We start from the raw sequence: 22517 nt of genomic DNA on the forward strand, positions 1-22517 counted from the left end.
GTGGTTTCTTAGCTGTACTTACCTGATCATCTGCAAAGAGTTGTGGATATTATTTCCATTCTTGCATTTGGCTTCTTAGCTTGTGCTGTCAATGTAGGTGATAAATAATAGTGATGATAGTACGCATCCCTGTTTTAGTCTGGATGCTACTGTGATGTGTTCCGATCAGGGGTGGGTTCCAAATTTTTTTACTACTGGTTCTGTGGGTGTGGCTTATTTGGTGGGTGTGGCTTGGTGGTCATGTGACTGAGTGGGCATGGCCAACTTGAAGTCATTCAGGGCAAGGTGGGATGGCACCTTGCTGTGAGTGACATCAAGTTGGCCACGCCCTCTCAGTCACATGACCAGTGCTGCAGAGACAGGGCGATTTCTCCCGGGGGGACAGCCAGAGCTTTGTCACCTCCTCTTCCTCAGAGGAGTTTCCTCCAAGTCCTTGCGAAGGGACACCCACACCCACACCCATAACACAACACAACAGACTCACACACAATGTAAAAGCAGCTACATTTCACCCAAAATGGCCCCTGCAACAAGCAGGAACCTCACACAGCCACAAAAAACTCAAAAACCAATTTTCACACTTTACACACACACAACACAACACAACACAGCTGACTCACACACAATTTAAAAGCAGCTGCACTTCACCCAAAATGGCCCCTGCAACAGCAGGAACCTCACACAGCCACAAAAAGCTCAAAAACCAACTTTCACACTTTACACACACACAACACAACACAACACAACATACAGCTTTGTGAGATTTTGTGTGTTTGTGTAGTTAGAGTGAAACACTACAGAAACACACCAAATCTCGGAAAGCAAAGCAGTTGCTGACTGAGGAGATGGATTCCAGGCAGGCAGCTTCAGTTGCTAGCTGATGCAGCTGATGGAAAGCATGGCTTTGCCACCCCGAAAGAAGCTATAATCAGGTAAGTGAGATGGGGGGATTGGGTGGGCCAGAGGAATTTTTTTTTAAAAGGCTCCTCTGACGATCTCAGCTGAAGTTGCCTAATAGCAGCCCAGAACCTCTTAACTCAGCTGGGATCGCCAGAGGAGCCTTTTAAAACCTTTTGTTTTAACAACCTCTTCGGATGAGGAGGTTGTTTAAAAAAAAATCTTTTAAAGGGTTCTGATGATCCCTTTTCAGTCATCAGAGGTTTTTTTTTTACTTTTAAAAGCCTTTTTTTACATTACCATGAAATTATGTCAATTTTTCATACGTGCAATTTATGTAACGTGTCAAAAATTCAGAAGCAGTATTTTTTTTTTAACCAGGAACCTCACTAATTATAAATAACAAGTTTTCATAATTGAGAAAGGAGGTACAGAGTGCAAGAGATTAAAAGTAAATGCAATTATCGAATCTGAGGCTTTTGGCTTGAGTACTTCCCATTCAATATTTCTTCTATTATGTTTACAAACTCTGAACTTTCAGTCAGCAAAACAATCAAATGTGTCTGGAGGTAGGAAATACCTTAAAATAATGCCCACACTTTCATGATTAATTAAAATGGATATGTAAAGCATTCTGTTGATTAAATTTGTGTAGATTACCAGAGTGAGCCCAAGGGAGGGATCAAGTGCATTAGTTTGGAGTCCCTTTGCACCCACAAGAGATCTAAGTCCAGCCCTTTTTGAATTCCATTGGTTCTTATCTACCATCAATTTCCCTGGACTATTAGTAGTTCAGATTCTTGTTTAGAAATGGCATAAAATAAACTTGTACTTATTTGAACAAAAAACAACAACCTTTTTTTGGCTGAAAAAAAGAGGCTTTTAAAAAGTAAAAAAAGAAAACAAACCTCTGATGATTGGGGAACTGGTTCAGGGGGGTGGCCAGCCAACCATTACTACCGGTTCTCCAAACGCCAGCAGATTTTTACTACCGGCTCTACAGAACCAGAGCGAACCGGGAGCAACCCACCACTGGTTCCAATGTTCCTTGGTTTGTTCTGACAGCACGTCTGCAACTACTATATAAACGTTTGCATATTTTAATAAAATGTTCACGTATTCCGTATGGGATTAATGTTTGTTATAAAAAATTTCTCTCAACTCTTATCAAATGATTTCTTTCAATCTACAAATATGACAAAGAGATTCTTACTGCATTCCATGTTTTTTTTTCAAATAGTTGTTTAAGCACAAAAATTGCATCTGTGCACTTTCTATTTCTTCTAAATCCCATCTGCTCTTCTGCTAGTTTTGGTTCTATAACTGGTCTTAATCTCATTCCTATTATTTTGGCATACATTTTCTGTACATGACTCAAGAGTAAGATGCCTCGATACTGTGTGCGTTCTCATTTCCTTCCTTTGTTTGCTTGTTGCCAATTGGTAGGTTCAATTAGTTGTGTCCATGCTGTGCTAAAGCTTCTATGTAGCATCATGATGTGACAATGCAAATTCTCTCCTTTCATGCCTGCATTGTGACATCACATTTAAGTACATGAGTTTGCATCACAGTGCTCTCTTGTCATTTGTCCTCTCTTCATCCTCTTCCTGTAAATACTTACTTTTGAAGCTGTCCAAACTAATACACATAATATAATGACATTGTAAAGTATATAAGGCTGAGAAAAGTATTTAAAAACATGAAAGTATTCTCATCCACAAGGAAGAAGTACAAGTAATTCATATACAATACACCAATATGCAAATATGCATGTGTAAGTGTGTGTGTGTGTAAAAAATCTATGAAAAAGTTAGCGTTTAAATTCCTGGATTTGAAATTTTAGAATACAGGTGGTTGTCAATATAAGACGATTTCTTTTATGATTATTCAAAATTACAGTGGTTACATATGATTGTTACAATGGCCCCAGGATCACATGATTAAAGTTTGAATGCTTGGCAACCAGCACATATTTATATTGGTTGGAGTGTCCTAGGGTTATATAACCTCCATTTATGACCTTCTGACAAGCAAAGTCAACAGGGGAAGCGGGATTCTCTTAATGACCACAGGAAAAAAAGGCCACAAAATCAGATGTGACTCATTTAATGGCAACATTGCTCAGCAATGAGATTTACTATCCCAATTGTGATCATAAATTGAGTATTCCCTGTATTCGGTCTACATCTCTTGAAAGTTCTACATCAAAATACAGGCCTAAAAATCTTTCTAGCTGATAGATTGTAGTAGCTCCGATGAAAGTACATGACAGAAGTTTCTTTATAATTTATATTCTCTGTTTATTCAATTTAAATATCCAGGGCCTTTGGATTCTGGTCCACGTACAAATGCAAAATATCCATAAAAACAGATAAAATACTAAACCATTGTGCAACTGAAATGTATATTTTCCATACCCAGGGATTTACTGATGGAGATTTATCAAAAATACAATTTGGAGGAGCTAATGTGTCAGGTTTTCAAATAGTGGACTATGATGATCCTTTGGTGTCAAAATTTATACAGCGCTGGTCAACCTTGGAAGAAAAAGAATATCCTGGAGCTCACACTAGCACAATTAAGGTAGATGATTTTTCTTTTATATCTGGAACAGTGTTTACTGATGGTTATTTACTTACAAATGAATTCTAAAGAACTGTTAAACAAAATCATACTGCTTTTAGACACTCGGTCCCCAATCTTTCTAGCTTGGCAACCATTCGTGCAAACAGAGGCCACCAGCACACATTCATGTCAGTGGAGCTTCATACACAAGCATAAGTGCCCGCAGCCTCCACTTCAGTGGTGGGTTGCTCCCGGTTCAGTCCGGTTCTTGCAAACTGGTAGTAACAGCGGCAGGAGGCTCTGTCTACCCAGCCGGATGTCATCATGGGTGATCTGCCCATGCACAGAAACTTCTGCACTTGTGCAGAAGTGCACACACACTCCCATTGTGAACAGCTAGTGGAGGTAAGTAGAACCCACCCCTGCTCCATTTGCGAGAGTGGAGTTTGGTGCACAAGTGCAAGCATTTTTCGCTCGCATGAGTGGAGCTTCGCATGTGAGCTGAAGCAACATTCGTGCAAATGAAGCTTCACACATATGCACTTGCCCGCCACTTGTGCAAGTGGAGCTTCATGCACGCACATTGGCCCATCTCTCCCATGGCCCAGTTTTTAAGGGGCCGCAGCCCAACAGTGGGCTGCAGCTTGGGTGTTGGAAACTGTTACCTTAGTATATCTATTAATATTATTTTGCATTGTCTTAAATGATCTCTGAATGTGTGTAATATTAAGTTGGCATATTTGAAATATAAAAATAGTTTTCTACAAGTTTTGTTGTAGAAAATAAAGTTCTGCAAAATAAAAATAATAACATAGACAGCAATAATCACAAATAAATTACCTTTCCTGCTAATAGCGGAATAAGTTCATTAGTTTCTGAAATAAGAAATGTATTTCTTCACAAAGAGGTGATTAATTCTAAATCTGCTAATTCATGCCTAGCTCTAGAAAGCTGGGAAAGAAAGAACAGTTCTAAGAGTAATTTACAGGTTTGTAAAATATGCCATATATGTAATTAAATTAAAGAATGGCAAAATGTGGTACAAAGAATGAATAGAAAGCAAAATAAAAGTTTGCTTTGATTTGTGGTATCACAATGATAAAATGGTTAGCCAGTTTTATTTTATTTATTTATTTATTTATTTAATCATATTTTTATACCGCCCTATCTCCCGAGGGACTCAGGGCGGTTTACAGCCTAATAAAAACATACATATAAATACAAAATAAAACACCAATTTAAAAAACTTATTAAATAAGGCCGAATATTAAAAATTGCAATAAAAATAATAAAACCCTGTTAAAACCAAAGTTAAAATTTAAAAATTCTAGTCCAGTCCTGCGCAAATAAATAGATGTGTCTTAAGCTCGCGGCGAAAGGTTCGAAGGTCAGAAAGTTGACGAAGACCTGGGGGAAGTTCGTTCCAGAGGGTGGGAGCCCCCACAGAAAAGCCCCTCCCCCTGGGTGTCGCCAGTCGGCACTGCCTGGCTGACAGCACCCTAAGGAGTCCTTCCCTGTGAGAGCGCACGGGTATCCAGATGTTGGTTTGAACTGTATATATTCTGTATATTTTTATGAAAATACTACTATAATTCGTATCACTGGCAATCTGCTATGTCACTTTATTACTAGTTTAAAAACAGGTGGTGGTACTTTACCAAATGGATATTTTTTTTAAAAAAATGCATAAGGCTCCAAGAAATTATTAAACTACAGCCTGAATATAATTCTCATAATTTTTATTTTGGCATTAATGGGAGACTCTCTTACTTATAGAAGTTATTGTACCCATCTTATTAAACAGACAGATATAATATAATGCTAAGGCTTCATAAGTTACGTATCTTGTAAAAGTTAGAGTAAACATACATTTTGTAACTGTTTCAAATAGTTGTGCCAGCTGTTATAGGCTTGAAAACATGAAATATAGACTGTGACTTTCTTCAGGGCTATCGTATCCTTATATTCCAGCCACAAGCGTTTTGGAAAATGAGAGATAAAGCAGAAAAAAATTGCTGCCATCTCTTTTACAATATTAATGAAAAAAGATTTACAGATTGCTGCTCTGTTAGAAAAGCTTATGAGTCCTTAAAAGAGGCGTTTGCACCTTTTTCTGGAAAGGGAAATTGGATGGAAAAATGCAGCTGTAGTTTAGATTTTATCTTGTTTTAACTTTTTTATACATAATACTTTTGACTTTTTATACTTTTATAATAATTTTTATACTTTTATAATAATTATAATTACTTTATAATTTTAGTGTTGCACTGTTTTTATTTTATTTTATTATTTTATGGTATGGTATCTGTTATGACATATGGCTATAATAATAAACTTATTTACTTGACTTGATTGCTGTCAAATGCTCTGCCAAGTATATGTTAATTCTTAGAGATGGGAGAAAGGAACCACAAGTTTAAACTGCAAGGCTCTGACATGTAGTCCTCAACAAATGAGCAAAATTAGGGCTGGTATCTCAGTTGCTGAGCAAAATGAGATGATTACATGACCACTTTAATCAATGACCACAATCTTGGCACTTCCAGTTGCAGTCTTTAAGCAATCATATAGTTTGTTAACACTGGGGAGAGGGTCCACTTCTAGTCCTACCACATGTGGGAGGACTGGATTCTCTCTCTATCATTCCCAGCAGACCTCAATCCTTCCCCTATATTACCATGCCCAGGAAGCTTCAGCCCTCTCCCTATCCCACTAGGCCCAGTATCTTTTTCTGCAGTTGCAGATGCACCAAGCTGATAAGAGGCACATTCTTCCTAACGAGGCTACCTCCCAGCATCCTGCAAGTGGACCCATTCTTGTTATCATTGGAAAGGTCCAGTGGTGGGATTCAGCCAGTTCGCACCACTTCGGGAGAACCGGTTGTTAACTTTCTGAGCAGTTTGGTGAACTGGTTGTTGGAAGAAATCATTAGGGCAGAGAACCGGTTGTTAAATTATTTGAATCCCACAACTGGAAAGGTCCCTTTCCAAACTACATGATTTGGAGAAGTGCCTTCCAAAGGCTGTAAGAATAAACAATCTTGTGAAGTATGTGGATTATACAGCATTGATGGGTCTTATCTGGGATGACAATGAAGATGCTTATAGGGAAGAGGTGAAGGCTCTGATGGACTGGTGCAATAAAAATAACCTGGTTCTAAATGTTAATAAAACAAAAGAGTTCATTGTAGATTTTAGAAAGATCCAGTATAGTTATACTCCACTCAGTATTAAGGATGCAGTTGTAGATAGTTAATAGTATTAACTATCTGGGGTGCAGATAACTAACAATCTGAACTGGTCTCTCCACAAGTCATCTTTAGTGAAGCATGCAAACCAGTGCCTGCATTTCCTGCATCGATGAGGAGAGCACATCCTTCTTCTTCTGTCCTGGCCACTTTTTATAGAGGTACAGTTGAGAGAATTTTAACAGACAGCATCACTGTTTGGTTTGGTGGTAGAAGATTATAGGAAGCTCTCTTCCTTTCATTCAGGATACTGCTTATAAGCACTATGTGCTTAGAGCTCAAAGATTGCTAAAGAGCTCATACACACCCTTCACAGTCTGTTTCTGTATGCAAAGAAATTTTATTTTTGAGAGCTGTATGCAAAGAAATTTTATTTTATTGTATGCCAATTAGTGTGTATTTAAAGTATCAATAAAATTATTCTAAGTCTAAGTGTGCATAAGAGAACAGAATGTGTAAATATTTCATGCAAGAAGATGGAAGATTTGAGTTGTGATGACAGAAGGGCAGCCTGTACCTCCTGCACAGATCACTTTCAAACATAGAGATGAAGAGGGAAAGAGATGGCTTTACAGCAGGGAGTGGATATGAAGATTAAGTGCACATTTGAGACCAGTGTATTCAAAAGGATCCTTGTGCTTAAGACTCTCATGGAGTCCATTCCAGTTCACGTGCAACCCATTTTGGGAAAAAAAAACATTCTCTAGTTAATCAAGAACTGCTTTCTTCAACCATTGATCTTTTTGAATGGAACATGTTTGGAGATGGCTTCTCTAGATATGCTTATTTCTGTCAGGACCATGTATCACAATAACAGTAAAGGTCACTTAGATAAATACCCATCGAATTCATGATTATAGCAAGAAAAATAACTGGTCTTCAGCAATTTCTTTGAACCTTATTTATTGGACAGATTTCAAAAATCTGTAAAAATCTGTAAAAATTGTAAGTGAGGGAAGTATGACCCTGTCTACTTTTAATTTTGGCTTCTGGTTCCATCTTCCTTTTTAGTCCTTATTAAATAAGGATAAAAATATTGTCTGAATGTTTAACTTTGTCTAAAGGTCAGAGACATAGAACAATCCAACTAATTTGTAATTAGTATTATATGACGTGTGCCTCATAAACAATTTTATATTTGCCTCAAGTCTGCCATTAGTCAGTACATGTATAAATGATCAAAGTAACAGCAGGAGAAATTGTCTCTCTCAGTGGTGTGCTCTGACATAATTTAGTTACTGACTAGCTCCGAATAAGGCAGTGCTAAAAGTGCTAAAAACAATTGATTAAATTTGGAGAATTTTGGTTTATATTCCCTATATGATCGATTAATATATTATCAAGAGAAGAAAGCAGATGGGGAGAAATGCTTCTCAACATATCCATCCTATTCCATAATAATTGCAGTTTTGATGGCTTTTCTGGAAAGAAATGGAACCTAAAATTCCTAAAATAAATATAGTAGATCCAAGTGATGTCATAGGACACATCTGAAGGAAATTGAGCTTGTGACTGCTGTTTAAGAATTATTAAGAAAAGAAACATTTATTCTAATAATATGAGAGCAATGGAAAATAATAAATAATAAACAAAACCAGTTAAAAAGAAAGATAAAACAAAAGAAAATGAAATTTAAATACTTTGTTGCAGAACCATGTTCTGTAACTTTCTTTGCTTGCAAACTATCCTTACAGTTGTCTCCACCAAGATTGTCTTTCGTTCTTGTTGAACTTCATTGTTCTCTACATAAGGATCTCTTCAATTCCATATAATTACAACTGTCTCAATATTTATTTATTTACTTACTGAGGCCTATATGCCATTCCAATTGAATGTGACTCTGAAAGACTTCTACTTTCAACTATTTATTCTATGAATCAATCCTCCTTTATTCTCTTATAAAAACAAACTAGTTCAAAATGTTTTTTCCAATAGTTGCTTACTTTTATATTAAATCTAAGTTCATCTAGTACTCATTTATTTTGTTACCTTAAATCCTGGGTTTAACATGGGTTTTCAGCAACCTTTTCCTACCGTACTCAATTTGTATCCAACTCTCATCCCTTTACTGACTACACAGAAACACAATCTAACACTTCTTGTTTCTTTTGACAAATATTTATTCTTTAGAATAGATAGCATACTGAATATTATATTTGCATGATTTAAAATTTATCCTTCCATTTTCTGAGGTTTAATAAGTATTTTCCAGAGTATACAAATCTTCTTGCTTTAGTTTCCACTATTTATATACAGTATAGCTTGCGATCATTCATACCATTATCTTTCCATAATTACTTTAATTTTAATTTTTTTTATTTTTAGATCCATGTCTCTCGTTGCATCATGCAACCTAACATTCACTACAAATTATTTGTATTCTTATCCAGCAATACAAAATCATCTGCATGCAAAAATATTCTCAAATTTATATTTCAGTATTCTGATGACATGCAAATCTATGATGTAGCACTCTGAATGGATTGAATACAGCGTAAATATATCGAAAACAAATCCAGATAAGATGAATAAGAACTGGGGTGATAATAAGAGATGTTCACTGTGAATGCTCCTTATTCCAGAGACATGATAGATTCCCTGTTCTGAATAATTGCATTCTCCAGAAATAGCTTATATACAATTTGAATGTATTTCTGAATCCAAATTTCCATCTCATAAAGCTAATGACCAAGAGTTCTCTTTATATGCTTCAGTTACAGTATGTACATCCCTTCTTGCAAGAAAATCACCTTAAAGTTTTGAACATATATTCCAGGTTTGACTTTGTTATGTATTGCATTTGGGGGCAATTATATTAGAAACTAGAACTTCTCAAGGCAGAAATTATTCAACAACTAATTGGTACCGTGCCTGAAAATTGAAAGGCAAGGTGTCCATTAATAAAAAATAATGGGAAAATGTCAGATTTAATTGTCAGTGGGTAAAAAAAGGAATTGTCCCCTTTTCAAGTATCTATCCTCATATTGACAGAAGGCAATCGGCTGCTTTAAATGACTTCACTATAGTATGTAATAAAGATTCTTATATTGCTGTGCTGAGTGCCTGGATAATTTCTAACAATTTTCAGCCAGGGAGTTTGACAGCTGATTTTCTTCTCCTCCGTGCTTCAGAAGCTGGGCGTGTGTGCGCGCCCTAGTCCCCTTCTGTCCTGGCCACTTTTTATAGAGGTACAGTTGAGAGAATTTTAACAGACAGCATCACTGTTTGGTTTGGTGGTAGAAGATTATAGGAAGCTCTCTTCCTTTCATTCAGGATACTGCTTATAAGCACTATGTGCTTAGAGCTCAAAGATTGCTAAAGAGCTCATACACACCCTTCACAGTCTGTTTCTGTATGCAAAGAAATTTTATTTTTGAGAGCTGTATGCAAAGAAATTTTATTTTATTGTATGCCAATTAGTGTGTATTTAAAGTATCAATAAAATTATTCTAAGTCTAAGTGTGCATAAGAGAACAGAATGTGTAAATATTCATGCAAGAAGATGGAAGATTTGAGTTGTGATGACAGAAGGGCAGCCTGTACCTCCTGCACAGATCACTTTCAAACATAGAGATGAAGAGGAAAGAGATGGCTTTACAGCAGGGAGTGGATATGAAGATTAAGTGCACATTTGAGACCAGTGTATTCAAAAGGATCCTTGTGCTTAAGACTCTCATGGAGTCCATTCCAGTTCACGTGCAACCCATTTTGGAAAAAAAAAACATTCTCTAGTTAATCAAGAACTGCTTTCTTCAACCATTGATCTTTTTGAATGGAACATGTTTGGAGATGGCTTCTCTAGATATGCTTATTTCTGTCAGGACCATGTATCACAATAACAGTAAAGGTCACTTAGATAAATACCCATCGAATTCATGATTATAGCAAGAAAAATAACTGGTCTTCAGCAATTTCTTTGAACCTTATTTATTGGACAGATTTCAAAAATCTGTAAAAATCTGTAAAAATTGTAAGTGAGGGAAGTATGACCCTGCCTACTTTTAATTTTGGCTTCTGGTTCCATCTTCCTTTTTAGTCCTTATTAAATAAGGATAAAAATATTGTCTGAATGTTTAACTTTGTCTAAAGGTCAGAGACATAGAAAAATCCAACTAATTTGTAATTAGTATTATATGACGTGTGCCTCATAAACAATTTTATATTTGCCTCAAGTCTGCCATTAGTCAGTACATGTATAAATGATCAAAGTAACAGCAGGAGAAATTGTCTCTCTCAGTGGTGTGCTCTGACATAATTTAGTTACTGACTAGCTCCGAATAAGGCAGTGCTAAAAGTGCTAAAAACAATTGATTAAATTTGGAGAATTTTGGTTTATATTCCCTATATGATCGATTAATATATTATCAAGAGAAGAAAGCAGATGGGGAGAAATGCTTCTCAACATATCCATCCTATTCCATAATAATTGCAGTTTTAATGGCTTTTCTGGAAAGAAATGGAACCTAAAATTCCTAAAATAAATATAGTAGATCCAAGTGACGTCATAGGACACATCTGAAGGAAATTGAGCTTGTGACTGCTGTTTAAGAATTATTAAGAAAAGAAACATTTATTCTAATAATATGAGAGCAATGGAAAATAATAAATAATAAACAAAACCAGTTAAAAAGAAAGATAAAACAAAAGAAAATGAAATTTAAACCCAGTTTTGTGGTAAAATTAGGTGCCTCGGCTTATATTCGGATTGGCTTATACTCGAGTATATACGGTACTTTGTTGCAGAACCATGTTCTGTAACTTTCTTTGCTTGCAAACTATCCTTACAGTTGTCTCCACCAAGATTGTCTTTTGTTCTTGTTGAACTTCATTGTTCTCTACATAAGGATCTCTTCAATTCCATATAATTACAACTGTCTCAATATTTATTTATTTACTTACTGAGGCCTATATGCCATTCCAATTGAATGTGACTCTGAAAGACTTCTACTTTCAACTATTTATTCTATGAATCAATCCTCCTTTATTCTCTTATAAAAACAAACTAGTTCAAAATGTTTTTTCCAATAGTTGCTTACTTTTATATTAAATCTAAGTTCATCTAGTACTCATTTATTTTGTTACCTTAAATCCTGGGTTTAACATGGGTTTTCAGCAACCTTTTCCTACCGTACTCAATTTGTATCCAACTCTCATCCCTTTACTGACTACACAGAAACACAAATCTAACACTTCTTGTTTCTTTTGACAAATATTTATTCTTTAGAATAGATAGCATACTGAATATTATATTTGCATGATTTAAAATTTATCCTTCCATTTTCTGAGGTTTAATAAGTATTTTCCAGAGTATACAAATCTTCTTGCTTTAGTTTCCACTATTTATATACAGTATAGCTTGCGATCATTCATACCATTATCTTTCCATAATTACTTTAATTTTAATTTTTTTTATTTTTAGATCCATGTCTCTTGTTGCATCATGCAACCTAACATTCACTACAAATTATTTGTATTCTTATCCAGCAATACAAAATCATCTGCATGCAAAAATATTCTCAAATTTATATTTCAGTATTCTGATGACATGCAAATCTATGATGTGGCACTCTGAATAGATTGAATACAGCGTAAATATATCGAAAACAAATCCAGATAAGATGAATAAGAACTGGGGTGATAATAAGAGATGTTCACTGTGAATGCTCCTTATTCCAGAGACATGATAGATTCCCTGTTCTGAATAATTGCATTCTCCAGAAATAGCTTATATACAATTTGAATGTATTTCTGAATCCAAATTTCCATCTCATAAAGCTAATGACCAAGAGTTCTCTTTATATGCTTCAGTTACAGTATGTACATCCCTTCTTGCAAGAAAATCACCTTAAAGTTTTGAATGTATATTCCAGGTTTGACTTTGTTATGTATTGCATTTGGGGGCAATTATATTAGAAACTAGAACTTCTCAAGGCAGAAATTATTCAACAACTAATTGGTACCGTGCCTGAAAATTGAAAGGCAAGGTGTCCATTAATAAAAAATAATGGGAAATGTCAGATTTAATTGTCAGTGGGTAAAAAAAGGAATTGTCCCCTTTTCAAGTATCTATCCTCATATTGACAGAAGGCAATCGGCTGCTTTAAATGACTTCACTATAGTATGTAATAAAGATTCTTATATTGCTGTGCTGAGTGCCTGGATAATTTCTAACAATTTTCAGCCAGGGAGTTTGACAGCTGATTTTCTTCTCCTATTCTATAACAGCAGAAAAAGTGTCTTTGTATTCCTGCTTCAGACCATTTAACCAAAATTGTGCTCTGGTATCTACATATAAATACCCAGATGGTCAGCTAACCCATATTATAAAACAGAGAATTCAGTAGGTGGGACAAAGCCTGCCACTACTCAGATAGGGCTTTTTTCAATGATGCCTCAGTAGACCATACCACAATAGTAGTAGTAGTGGTAACAGTTTGATGCTGAAACCCTACATCCTTTCCAGATATATATGGCAGAATTCCAACCAAATATATAACCCTTCTCTCACAAAGTGAACATTCAAATTTTTTTCTTAGGATTTCTTGGTCCTCTAAATCCAACAACTGTCCTGATACCTATAGGAGCTCCAAGCAAATGAATAACTTCTTCAGGACCATTAAGATTAGGCTCCAGCCTCCTACTATTTTTCTGCTACCTCCCATGTCTAGGAAGGCCTTGCATTACTGTTGGAAATCGCATCTATTTTCTACCTACTATTCCCCCTTTCTGTGACTATGTAAGGAAATAGATCTCAAATTTACTGAACCATTCAGTTTAGTAATAGTTAATCTGCAGCTCAAAACCAAAGATTGACCCAGTTTTACACTTTTCCCAGTTCTTTTGAAAGTCTTGCCTTGCTCTTTCCACATGTTGACTTTATGCCAATGTTGAGATGCAAACCATACAGAAATCACAACAGATGAACTAATTCACTGTACTTTGTGTGCTTGGAGGCTGTGGGGGTCTGAATGGGAGACAAGAGACTTTGGCTGAATTCTGCTAGAACTAGTGGCTTTGGGTGCATGGAGCTTCTGGGCCTGGGACTACTTTAATATATTTAGTTCTGGATGGGATTACACTACCTGATGCCCAGTCTGGGGATTCTCTTGGAATTGTGATTCCTGCTTGAAAGAAGATGATAGGAAATAGGAAATTGTAGTATGCTCAAAAAGGAGGGATCAGAGCTCCCAGACTTTAGAATAGAATAGAATAGAATTCTTTATTGGCCAAGTGTGATTGGACACACAAGGAATTTGTCTTGGTGCATATGGTCTCAGTGCACATAAAAGAAAAAATAAGTTCATCAAGAATCATAAGGTACAACACTTAATGACAGTCTGGTGGCAGTCGTGGCTAGGACAGCCTTTGCAAAAACTTTGTGTTGTGCTCTTTCCTGGATCAGGAATCACTTCACTCGGTAACTGAAGCCCTTGTCAACTCTTGCTTGGCCTACTTGAATTACTCCAATATGCTCTACATCGGCTATCCTTGAAGAGTAACTGGAAGCTTCAGCTGGTGCAGAACACAGCTGCATGGCAGTTCTTGGAGCCCCTGTTATACTGCTGTTCCATGAACTGCAGTGGCTGCCAGTTTGCTTCTGGGTCCAATTCAAGGTTTCAGTTTATTTATTTATTTATTTATTATTTGTACTTTTATACTGCCCTATCTCCCTAGGGACTCAGGGCGGTTTACAGCCACTTAAAAAACATATATATGTACAAGATAAAAACATTAAATTAAAAAACTTATTACATAGGCCGAATATTTAAAATAGAGCTATAAATAATAAAACCCCATTAAAACCAAATTTAAAATTTAAACATTTAAAATTTAAAATTCTAGTCCAGTCCTGTGCAGATAAATAGATGTGTCTTAAGCTCACGGCGGAAGGTTCGAAGGCCAGGAAGTTGGCGAAGTCCTGGGGGAAGCTCGTTCCAGAGGGTGGGGGCCCCCACAGAAAAGGCCCTTCCCCTGGGTGTCACCAGTCGGCACTGCCTGGCCGACGGCACCCTGAGGAGTCCCTCTCTGTGAGAGCGCACGGGTCGGTGAGAGGCATTCGGTGGCAGCAGACGGTCCCGTAAGTAGCCCGGCCCTATGCCATGGAGCGCTTTGAACATCATTACCAAAACCTTGAAGCGCACCCGGAAGGCCACAGGCAGCCAGTGCAGTCTGCGCAGGAGAGGTGTTACGTGGGAGCCACGAGGGGCTCCCTCTATCACCCGCGCAGCCGCATTCTGAACTACCTGGAGTCTCCGGGTCCTCCTCAAGGGGAGCCCCATGTAGAGAGCATTGCAGTAATCCAGACGAGATGTCACGAGAGCATGAGTGACCGTGCATAGGGCATCCCGGTCTAGAAAGGGGCGCAACTGGCGAACCAGACGAACCTGGTAAAAAGCTCTCCTGGAGACGGCCGTCAAATGGTCTTCGAAAGACAGCTGTCCATCCAGGAGGACGCCCAAGTTGCGCACCCTCTCCATTGGGGCCAATGACTCGCCCCAACAGTCAGCCGCGGCTGCAGCTGACTGTACCGGAAAGCCGGCATCCACAACCACTCCGTCTTGGAGGGATTGAGCTTGAGCTTGTTTCTCCCCATCCAGACCCGTACGGCTTCCAGACACCGGGACAACACCTCGATAGCTTCGTTGGGGTGGTCCGGTGTGGAAAATTACAGCTGAGTGTCATCAGCGTACAGCTGGTACCTCACACCGAAACCACTGATGATCTCACCCAGCGGCTTCATATAGATGTTGAACAAGAGGGGCGAGAGAATCGACCCCTGAGGCACCCCACAAGTGAGGCGTTATCAAGTTATCACCTTTAAATCCCTTCTTGGCTATCTGAGAAACCAACTTACCCTAATGGTGATGGTGAAAGGGTATGCTGTGGCTCCCGTCAGCTAAGGAATTTCATCTGGCATGACCAACAGAAGTGTCTTTCTTCCCATGGCTCTCCCTCTGGAACATTATGCCCCCTGAGGTGAGATCTACACCTGCCCTTTTGGCCTTCCAAAATGCTTTGAAGAATGACTATGGCAATTAGCCTGGGGCCTCAATGGGAGCATGGTACTTTGGAACTGGCTAGTGGAGTAGATAATACCCCACCTTTTCCCTATGCGCACTTTATTCCTTCCGTCTTTACTCTGCTTTATTTCAGGTTAGTTTTATTTAAATTGAATTTTTAAATTTACGATCTTTACTTATTGTTTTCATGTTTTATAGGTGCACTTTAATTTAAGGTCTGTAAGTCACCTGGAGTCACCTTTGGTGTGATGGGTGGCATACAAGCTAAATCAATCAATCAATCAATCAATCAACTTTATGGTAAAATTACATTAACATGATCTTGCAAGTCTGAATGTATCCTTCCTCATCTCCTTGACAGGCCAAGAAACTAAGGAGGATCTTTTCTGAGCCTCTTGTCCTTCCCACATTCCTGCTGTGGGCTAAGTTGCCTTTTATCTGCTTGTTCCCTTGGTTGCGTCTCTTCCCATGTATCCCAAGGTCATTCCCACATACCAATGCAATTTTTGTTACCCTACCTATCTTATTGGATAGGGAAAAATAGTTTGAGTGTATTCTGCATTTTTGGCATAAAAAAGAATAGCTTAGGTATTCAATTCATTGGAAAGATCATTGGGACACCAGCCTTTGCACCATATTTTTGACTGAAGTACATGTTCTCACTCCTTCAAGACTTATGTAATTGGTGTTTTTGAGTCTGCGATAGGTAATGGTGATTTTATTTTAGTGGAAAAATTAAAGATTTAGTGGTGATAAGCTTCAGGCTAACAACAATGTTCACAAAATATCAAAACTTAGTAAGAACAGTAAAGAAGAACCGATAATCACTTAGTTCGTATTATAGAAAATTATTGCATATTCCATAGAATTCATCATAATCTACTACATAGTCAATAGTGTAGGTAGTATAGTTAACAGGATAACAGTTGGAATGGACCTTGGAGGTCTTCCAGTCCAACATCCTGCTGAACCTGGAAATCATATATCATTTCAGACAAATTGTTGTCTAATCTCTTCTAAAAAAAATCCTCCAGTGTTGGAGCATCCACATCTTTTGGAAGTAAGTTGTTCCAGTGATTATGTAATGGATGCCCCAGAAGTCAGCTCAGACAATGAAGAAGAGCCGGATTCAGGAACTTCAAACTACATGTGTCCCGCGGGTCACAGATTGGACATGCCTGCTTGAGACCAATAATACAACCCTGCTATTAGCTTTTAGCTTTCTATAATTTAGAGCTGTACTCATATTTCCAATGGTATATAACTGCTGCTTCTTTGATATAGCTAGATATTTGCTGATTTTTCTAAACAGCAAATTAGAATTCAGATCATTGTTAGTAGTGCAGAAAATGGAAACCCTCAGACCGATTCCCTTGCCTGGCAGCAACTCTCCAAGACATACAGTATTTTCCAGTCTTAAATGGAGGTGTTGAGGATTGTATCTGAAAATAGAAGGGTTTGAAATGGACGCAGGTAAGAAAAAGCTCTGTTGATGATTCTGTATATAAAGAGAACAGAGACTGGATGAATGGAACTATACTATACTAGTACAGAAAAGGTTTTCAATATTGATGATGATGATGACAGTTTTATTATCTGGAGAGACTGTTTAAAGCAGAGGTCCCCAACCTTGGCAACTTTAAGCCTGGTGGACTTCAACTCCCAGAATTCCCCAGCCAGCTTTGCTGGCTGGGGTATTCTGGGAGTTAAAGTCCTCCAGGCTTAAAGTTGCCAAGGTTGGGGACCCCTGCTTTAAAGGTTTGCCCTGAGGAGCTATTGATTTTGACTCATTACCATTGTTTTTCAGAGAAATTGCAAATGTTTTGTGATTTTAAGTAGACATAGTTTCATATATCCTGATTACTTAACTTTGATGATACAAGAACTCATAATATTTTTGACATTCAATATATTCCAAGAAATAAAATATAATATCAAGCTTTTTCATGTGGTATTATGTATGTAGACTTTTCATTCTTTGATTAAGACATAATTAAATTTCAAAGGAATAATTCTATTACAGTAAGATTTAATTTAATGGATTGTTTCAATTCATTTGAAGTACATTCAATAATGTACTATTTTTGTGAAAAAGGTGTTAAATAATTAAACCAGGTCTCTGTTATACAGTGTAAACAGTGGTTAAAAGTCTATTTCAATAAAAAATACAACACTATTTTAAGCAGAGTTCAGCTTTTTCCTAAACAGACAATTACTTCTTCAAAAGAAAATTTTATTTTTTTTATTTGTGTCAGGTGGATTATATAAAAGTAGAATAGAATAGAATAGAATAGAATAGAATAGAATAGAATAGAATAGAATAGAATAGAATAGAATTTTTATTGGCCAAGTGTGTTTGGACACACAAGGAATTTGTCTGTAACATAAAAGTATGTTAGAACATCTAAACAATAATAGTCTATGAAGTGAGAGGCATGTTTTAATTAAAAGCTATTGGAAGCCATGAAGACACTGTAATGCAATTCATTCTCATATGCAAATAAATTAGATTCTATTGTGCAAAAATGCAACCAAGAGATATGGATACTATTTTACTTTTTTTTCTGCATTACAAATTAGCATTACAAATCAGCATTTCTTAATCTGCAGTATGTTTATTTTTTTTGTGTGCTTTATTTACTTAATAAAAAAATACTATTGATTCAGTTTCACTAAATATACATTTGTTTCTTTTCAGTATACATCAGCTCTTACTTACGATGCTGTCAAAGTAATGACTGAAGCATTCCGTAACTTGCGTAAACAACGAATTGAAATTTCTAGAAGAGGAAATGCTGGGGATTGTCTTGCAAACCCAGCAGTGCCTTGGTCTCATGGTGTAGAAATAGAAAGGGCATTGAAACAGGTAAGCTTTCTAGAACAAAGATATATTTTCAAGTTATCTGGGGAAATCATCAATTGCAGTTCAAGTTACATAGAAAACCTTGGATTATTATAGCTATTATTTCTGGGAGAACTTCTTAGCAATACATAAAATAAAATATTTTTGTCTATAAGCACAGTAAATTAATTAATTAATTAATTAATTAATTAATTAGTTTTCTATGTTTATTTGTTGAACTTTACTATGCTTTCCATTTTTTACTTCATACAGGTTCAGGTGGAAGGCTTAACTGGAAATATAAAGTTTGATCAGAATGGAAAGAGAATTAACTTTACGATAAATGTCATGGAGCTGAAAAGTACTGGTCCGCGGAAGGTAAATTTAGGATAAATAGAAAGTTTCTTCTATATTCCTTCTAATTAGTACAGGAAAAGTAAATATATTAAAATGTAATGTACAATACAAAAAAATTAATTAATGTTATGTTTATAAATTCCTTAGGATTGTTTTTAAAATGCTGCATGTTTGAAATGGAAATATAAATCATAATTACTATGAGCTATAATCATATATATATTACTTTGAAACTAAGGTATTTTGCTACAGAATTCTCTAACTCTTGCTTGGTTATATTCAGGGGTGAAATGCTCCAGGTTCGGACCGGCTTGCCCGATCCAGTACTGATGGTGGTGGGTGGTTCGGAGAACCGGTAGCAAAAATCCCTGGCCCCGCCCCCTGCCTCTGCTGAGCCAAACCATCATCAGAGAATTTTTTTTTTACTTTTAAAAGCAGTTTTTCTTCAGCCGAAAACATGCCTTTAAAAGTTAAAGAAAAAGCCTTTGAGGATCCCGCAGCTCAGCTGAGATTGTCAGAACCCTTTAAAAGTTTTTTTTTTAACAACCTCTTTAGCCGAAGAGCTTGTAGAAATCCTCCTTTTAAGAGATTCTGGGCTGTGATGAAGCACTTACCTTAAACTGCTCCTTTCCGGGTGGCAAAGCCATGCTTTACATCAGTTGCGTCAGCTAGCAACTGAAGCTGCCTGCCTGAAATCCATCTCAGTCAGCAACTCAAATTGCCTGCTTTGCTGGCTGAGGAACTCTGGGAATTGAAGTCCACAAACCTTAAAGTTACTAAGTTTGGAGACCCCTGATCTAAAAAATATAAATAAAATAAAATAATAAAATAAAATATTTGTGCAGCTTTCTGAGATTTGGTGTGTTTCTGTGTGTTTCTAACTACACAAACACACAAAATCTCACAAAGCTGTATGTGGCATTTTCTGTGTGTGTGAGTCAGTTGTGTTGTGTTGTTTGTGTGTAAAGTGTGAAAGTTTGTTTTTGAGCTTTTTGTGGCTGTGTGAGGTTCCTGTATGTTGCAGAGACCATTTTGGGTGAAGTGCAGCTGCTTTTACATTATGAGTCAGTTGTGTTGTGTTGTGGGTGTGTAAAGTATGAAAGTTGGTTTTTGGTACCTCTTATTGTTTTGTATACTTTATTATTTTTATTATTTATTGTTATTGGCCATGCCCACCCAGTCATCTGACCACCAAGCCATGCCCACCAATTAAGCCACGCCCGCAGAACTGGTAGGAAATTTTTTTAGATTTCACCCCTGGTTGGTTATATTAATATGAAATTCAATGTAGAGAAAAGTAAAGTCTTATACTTAGGCAAGTACACATATAGACTAGATGAAACCAGGCTTAAAACTGTGACAGGGAATTTGGAGTCTTGGATAACCAATTAAATATGAGCCAACAGTCAGCAGTAGCAGCCAAAAAAGCCAATGAAATCCTAAACTGCATTAACAGAGGGATACAATCAAGATCAAGTGAGGTACTAATACCACTCTATAAAGCCTTAGTAAAACCACACCTAGAGTACTGCATCCAGTTTTGGTCACCACACTATAAAAAAGATGTTGAGACTCTAGAAAAAGTGCAGAGAAGAGCAACCAAGATGATTAGGGAACTGGAGGCTAAAACATATGAAGAATAGTTACATGAACTGGGCATGGCTAGTCTAGTGAAGAGAAGGACCAGGGGAGACATGGTAGCAGTGTTCTAATATTTGAGGGGCTGCCACAGAGAGGAGGAGGTCAAGCTAGTTTCCAAAGCATCTGAAGGCCAGATGGAAACTGAACAAGGAGGGATTCAACCTGGAAATAAGGAGAACTTTTCTGACAGTGAGAGCAGTGAAGCAATGGAACTGCTTGCCTTCAGAAGTTATGGGAGCTTCATCACTGGAAGCTTTCAAGAACAGACTAGACTGCCATTTGTCAGAAATGGTGTAGAATTTCATGCTTGGGCAAGGGGTTGGACTAGTTGACCTAACAAGGTTCCTTCCAACTCTGTTAATCTGTTAAATAATGAATACAATGCATGATTAAATACTCATGAAATTTTGTGCATAAATTAACACTTTAACTGACATTCAATTGCCATGGAAATTTTAATTTGGCTATAGTAAAATACACATTATTCTCCCTTCAGCTATATTTATTTGAATACAATTTATCACTATTTTCAGATTGGATATTGGAGTGAGGTGGACAGAATGGTTGTGAATCCCTTGGATGGTCTCTCTGGCAATGATACCTCAGGATTAGAAAATAAGACTATTATTGTCACCACTATTTTGGTAATTAAGCATATTTTTTGTGACATGGATTCTCTAAATTGTAATCTTATTATTCATTCACAATCTATGTTGGTATAGATAATCACTGTCTGGTTTTTTCCATGAATGTGTAAAAGATTAAGAAATACTGTTTATGGAATAACTGCAAAATCTCTTCATATGTTTTTTTCAGATTTATCAGAATTTTGAAATGTATCACTATTTTTTTATTTTTCATAAATGGCAACTATTGTGGTAGATATGCCTTTTAAATATTTAAATCGAAGATAGAAAATGAGAATGGAACCAGTTTCAAGGAAGGGATTTTTTATTTTTTAACCATAGCCATTTACAATTTTCCACTAAATTGAGACATTATCAATATACAGTTACAATATTAGAGAAATTTAGGAATGTCATATTGTTTTCCTAGTAAGCTAACAATTGTATGAAGTTGTTTGTTCAAGGCATAACTGTTCTGGATTATATACTAAAGGCATCAACATTTTATCAACTGTTTTGGTGGTGGTAAGATTTTTTTGACAGTTCTATGTTTAATATAAATCTATATAATCAATTTTGGTTTGGTGGGAATTGAGAAATATAAAACATTATGAAATATACATGAATTTTCTGATATATTATTTTAAAAGCTTAAAAAATAAAATGTGTTTAACATGTTTTTGTTATCATTCCACTAATGCGAATAAAAATCATGAATTTGTTTTTAAAAAAAATAAATGCCTCTATCTGTAAGGCTTTATGCGACTGTAAAAAGTGTTACTGTGGTAATCGATAAATAAATAATCCTGAACATTTATGAAAAAGTTTTTTTTCTTATTTACTTATTGTGCTTCAAAAAGTATATAACAAATAGGCAACTTACTTGATAGCTTTATTAACCAGCTAAAGCCAAGTTTCTCTGTACAGGAATCCCCATATGTCATGATGAAGAAAAATTTTGAATTGCTTGAAGGAAATGAACGATATGAGGGCTACTGTGTGGACTTAGCTGCAGAAATTGCCAAACACTGTGGGTTCAAATACAAACTCACAATTGTTGGGGATGGCAAGTATGGGGCCAGGGATGCAGAAACAAAAATCTGGAATGGAATGGTTGGAGAACTTGTTTATGGGGTAAGAGCCAATTTTAACCATTGCAAGTATTTGATTAATGAAGATAAGCTCAATACTTGTTAGTATGACAGCTGAAACTCACTTGGATCAAAGCAAGGTCACATATTTTAGAAAACAGGTAATATAAATGCATTTTATCATTTTTTCCTACAAATATTTTGCCCTAAATGTAGGGGATAAAAGCTGTG

General features: G+C 36.5%; 1 protein-coding gene across 1 annotated transcript in view; it reads left to right on the plus strand.

The window, feature by feature from the left end:
- GRIA2 (glutamate ionotropic receptor AMPA type subunit 2) overlaps positions 1 to 22517 on the plus strand; it is a 95441-nt gene that overhangs the window by 56502 nt on the left and 16422 nt on the right. Inside the window, exons 6-10 of the mRNA XM_058193672.1 lie at positions 3319 to 3480; positions 18428 to 18595; positions 18845 to 18949; positions 21103 to 21213; positions 22123 to 22329. Coding sequence (XP_058049655.1) covers positions 3319 to 3480; positions 18428 to 18595; positions 18845 to 18949; positions 21103 to 21213; positions 22123 to 22329 — 753 coding nt within the window. The remainder of the gene's footprint in view (positions 1 to 3318; positions 3481 to 18427; positions 18596 to 18844; positions 18950 to 21102; positions 21214 to 22122; positions 22330 to 22517) is intronic.

Source organism: Ahaetulla prasina, chromosome 8 (genome assembly GCF_028640845.1).
Source record: "Ahaetulla prasina isolate Xishuangbanna chromosome 8, ASM2864084v1, whole genome shotgun sequence".
Classification (NCBI taxonomy): domain Eukaryota; kingdom Metazoa; phylum Chordata; class Lepidosauria; order Squamata; family Colubridae; genus Ahaetulla; species Ahaetulla prasina.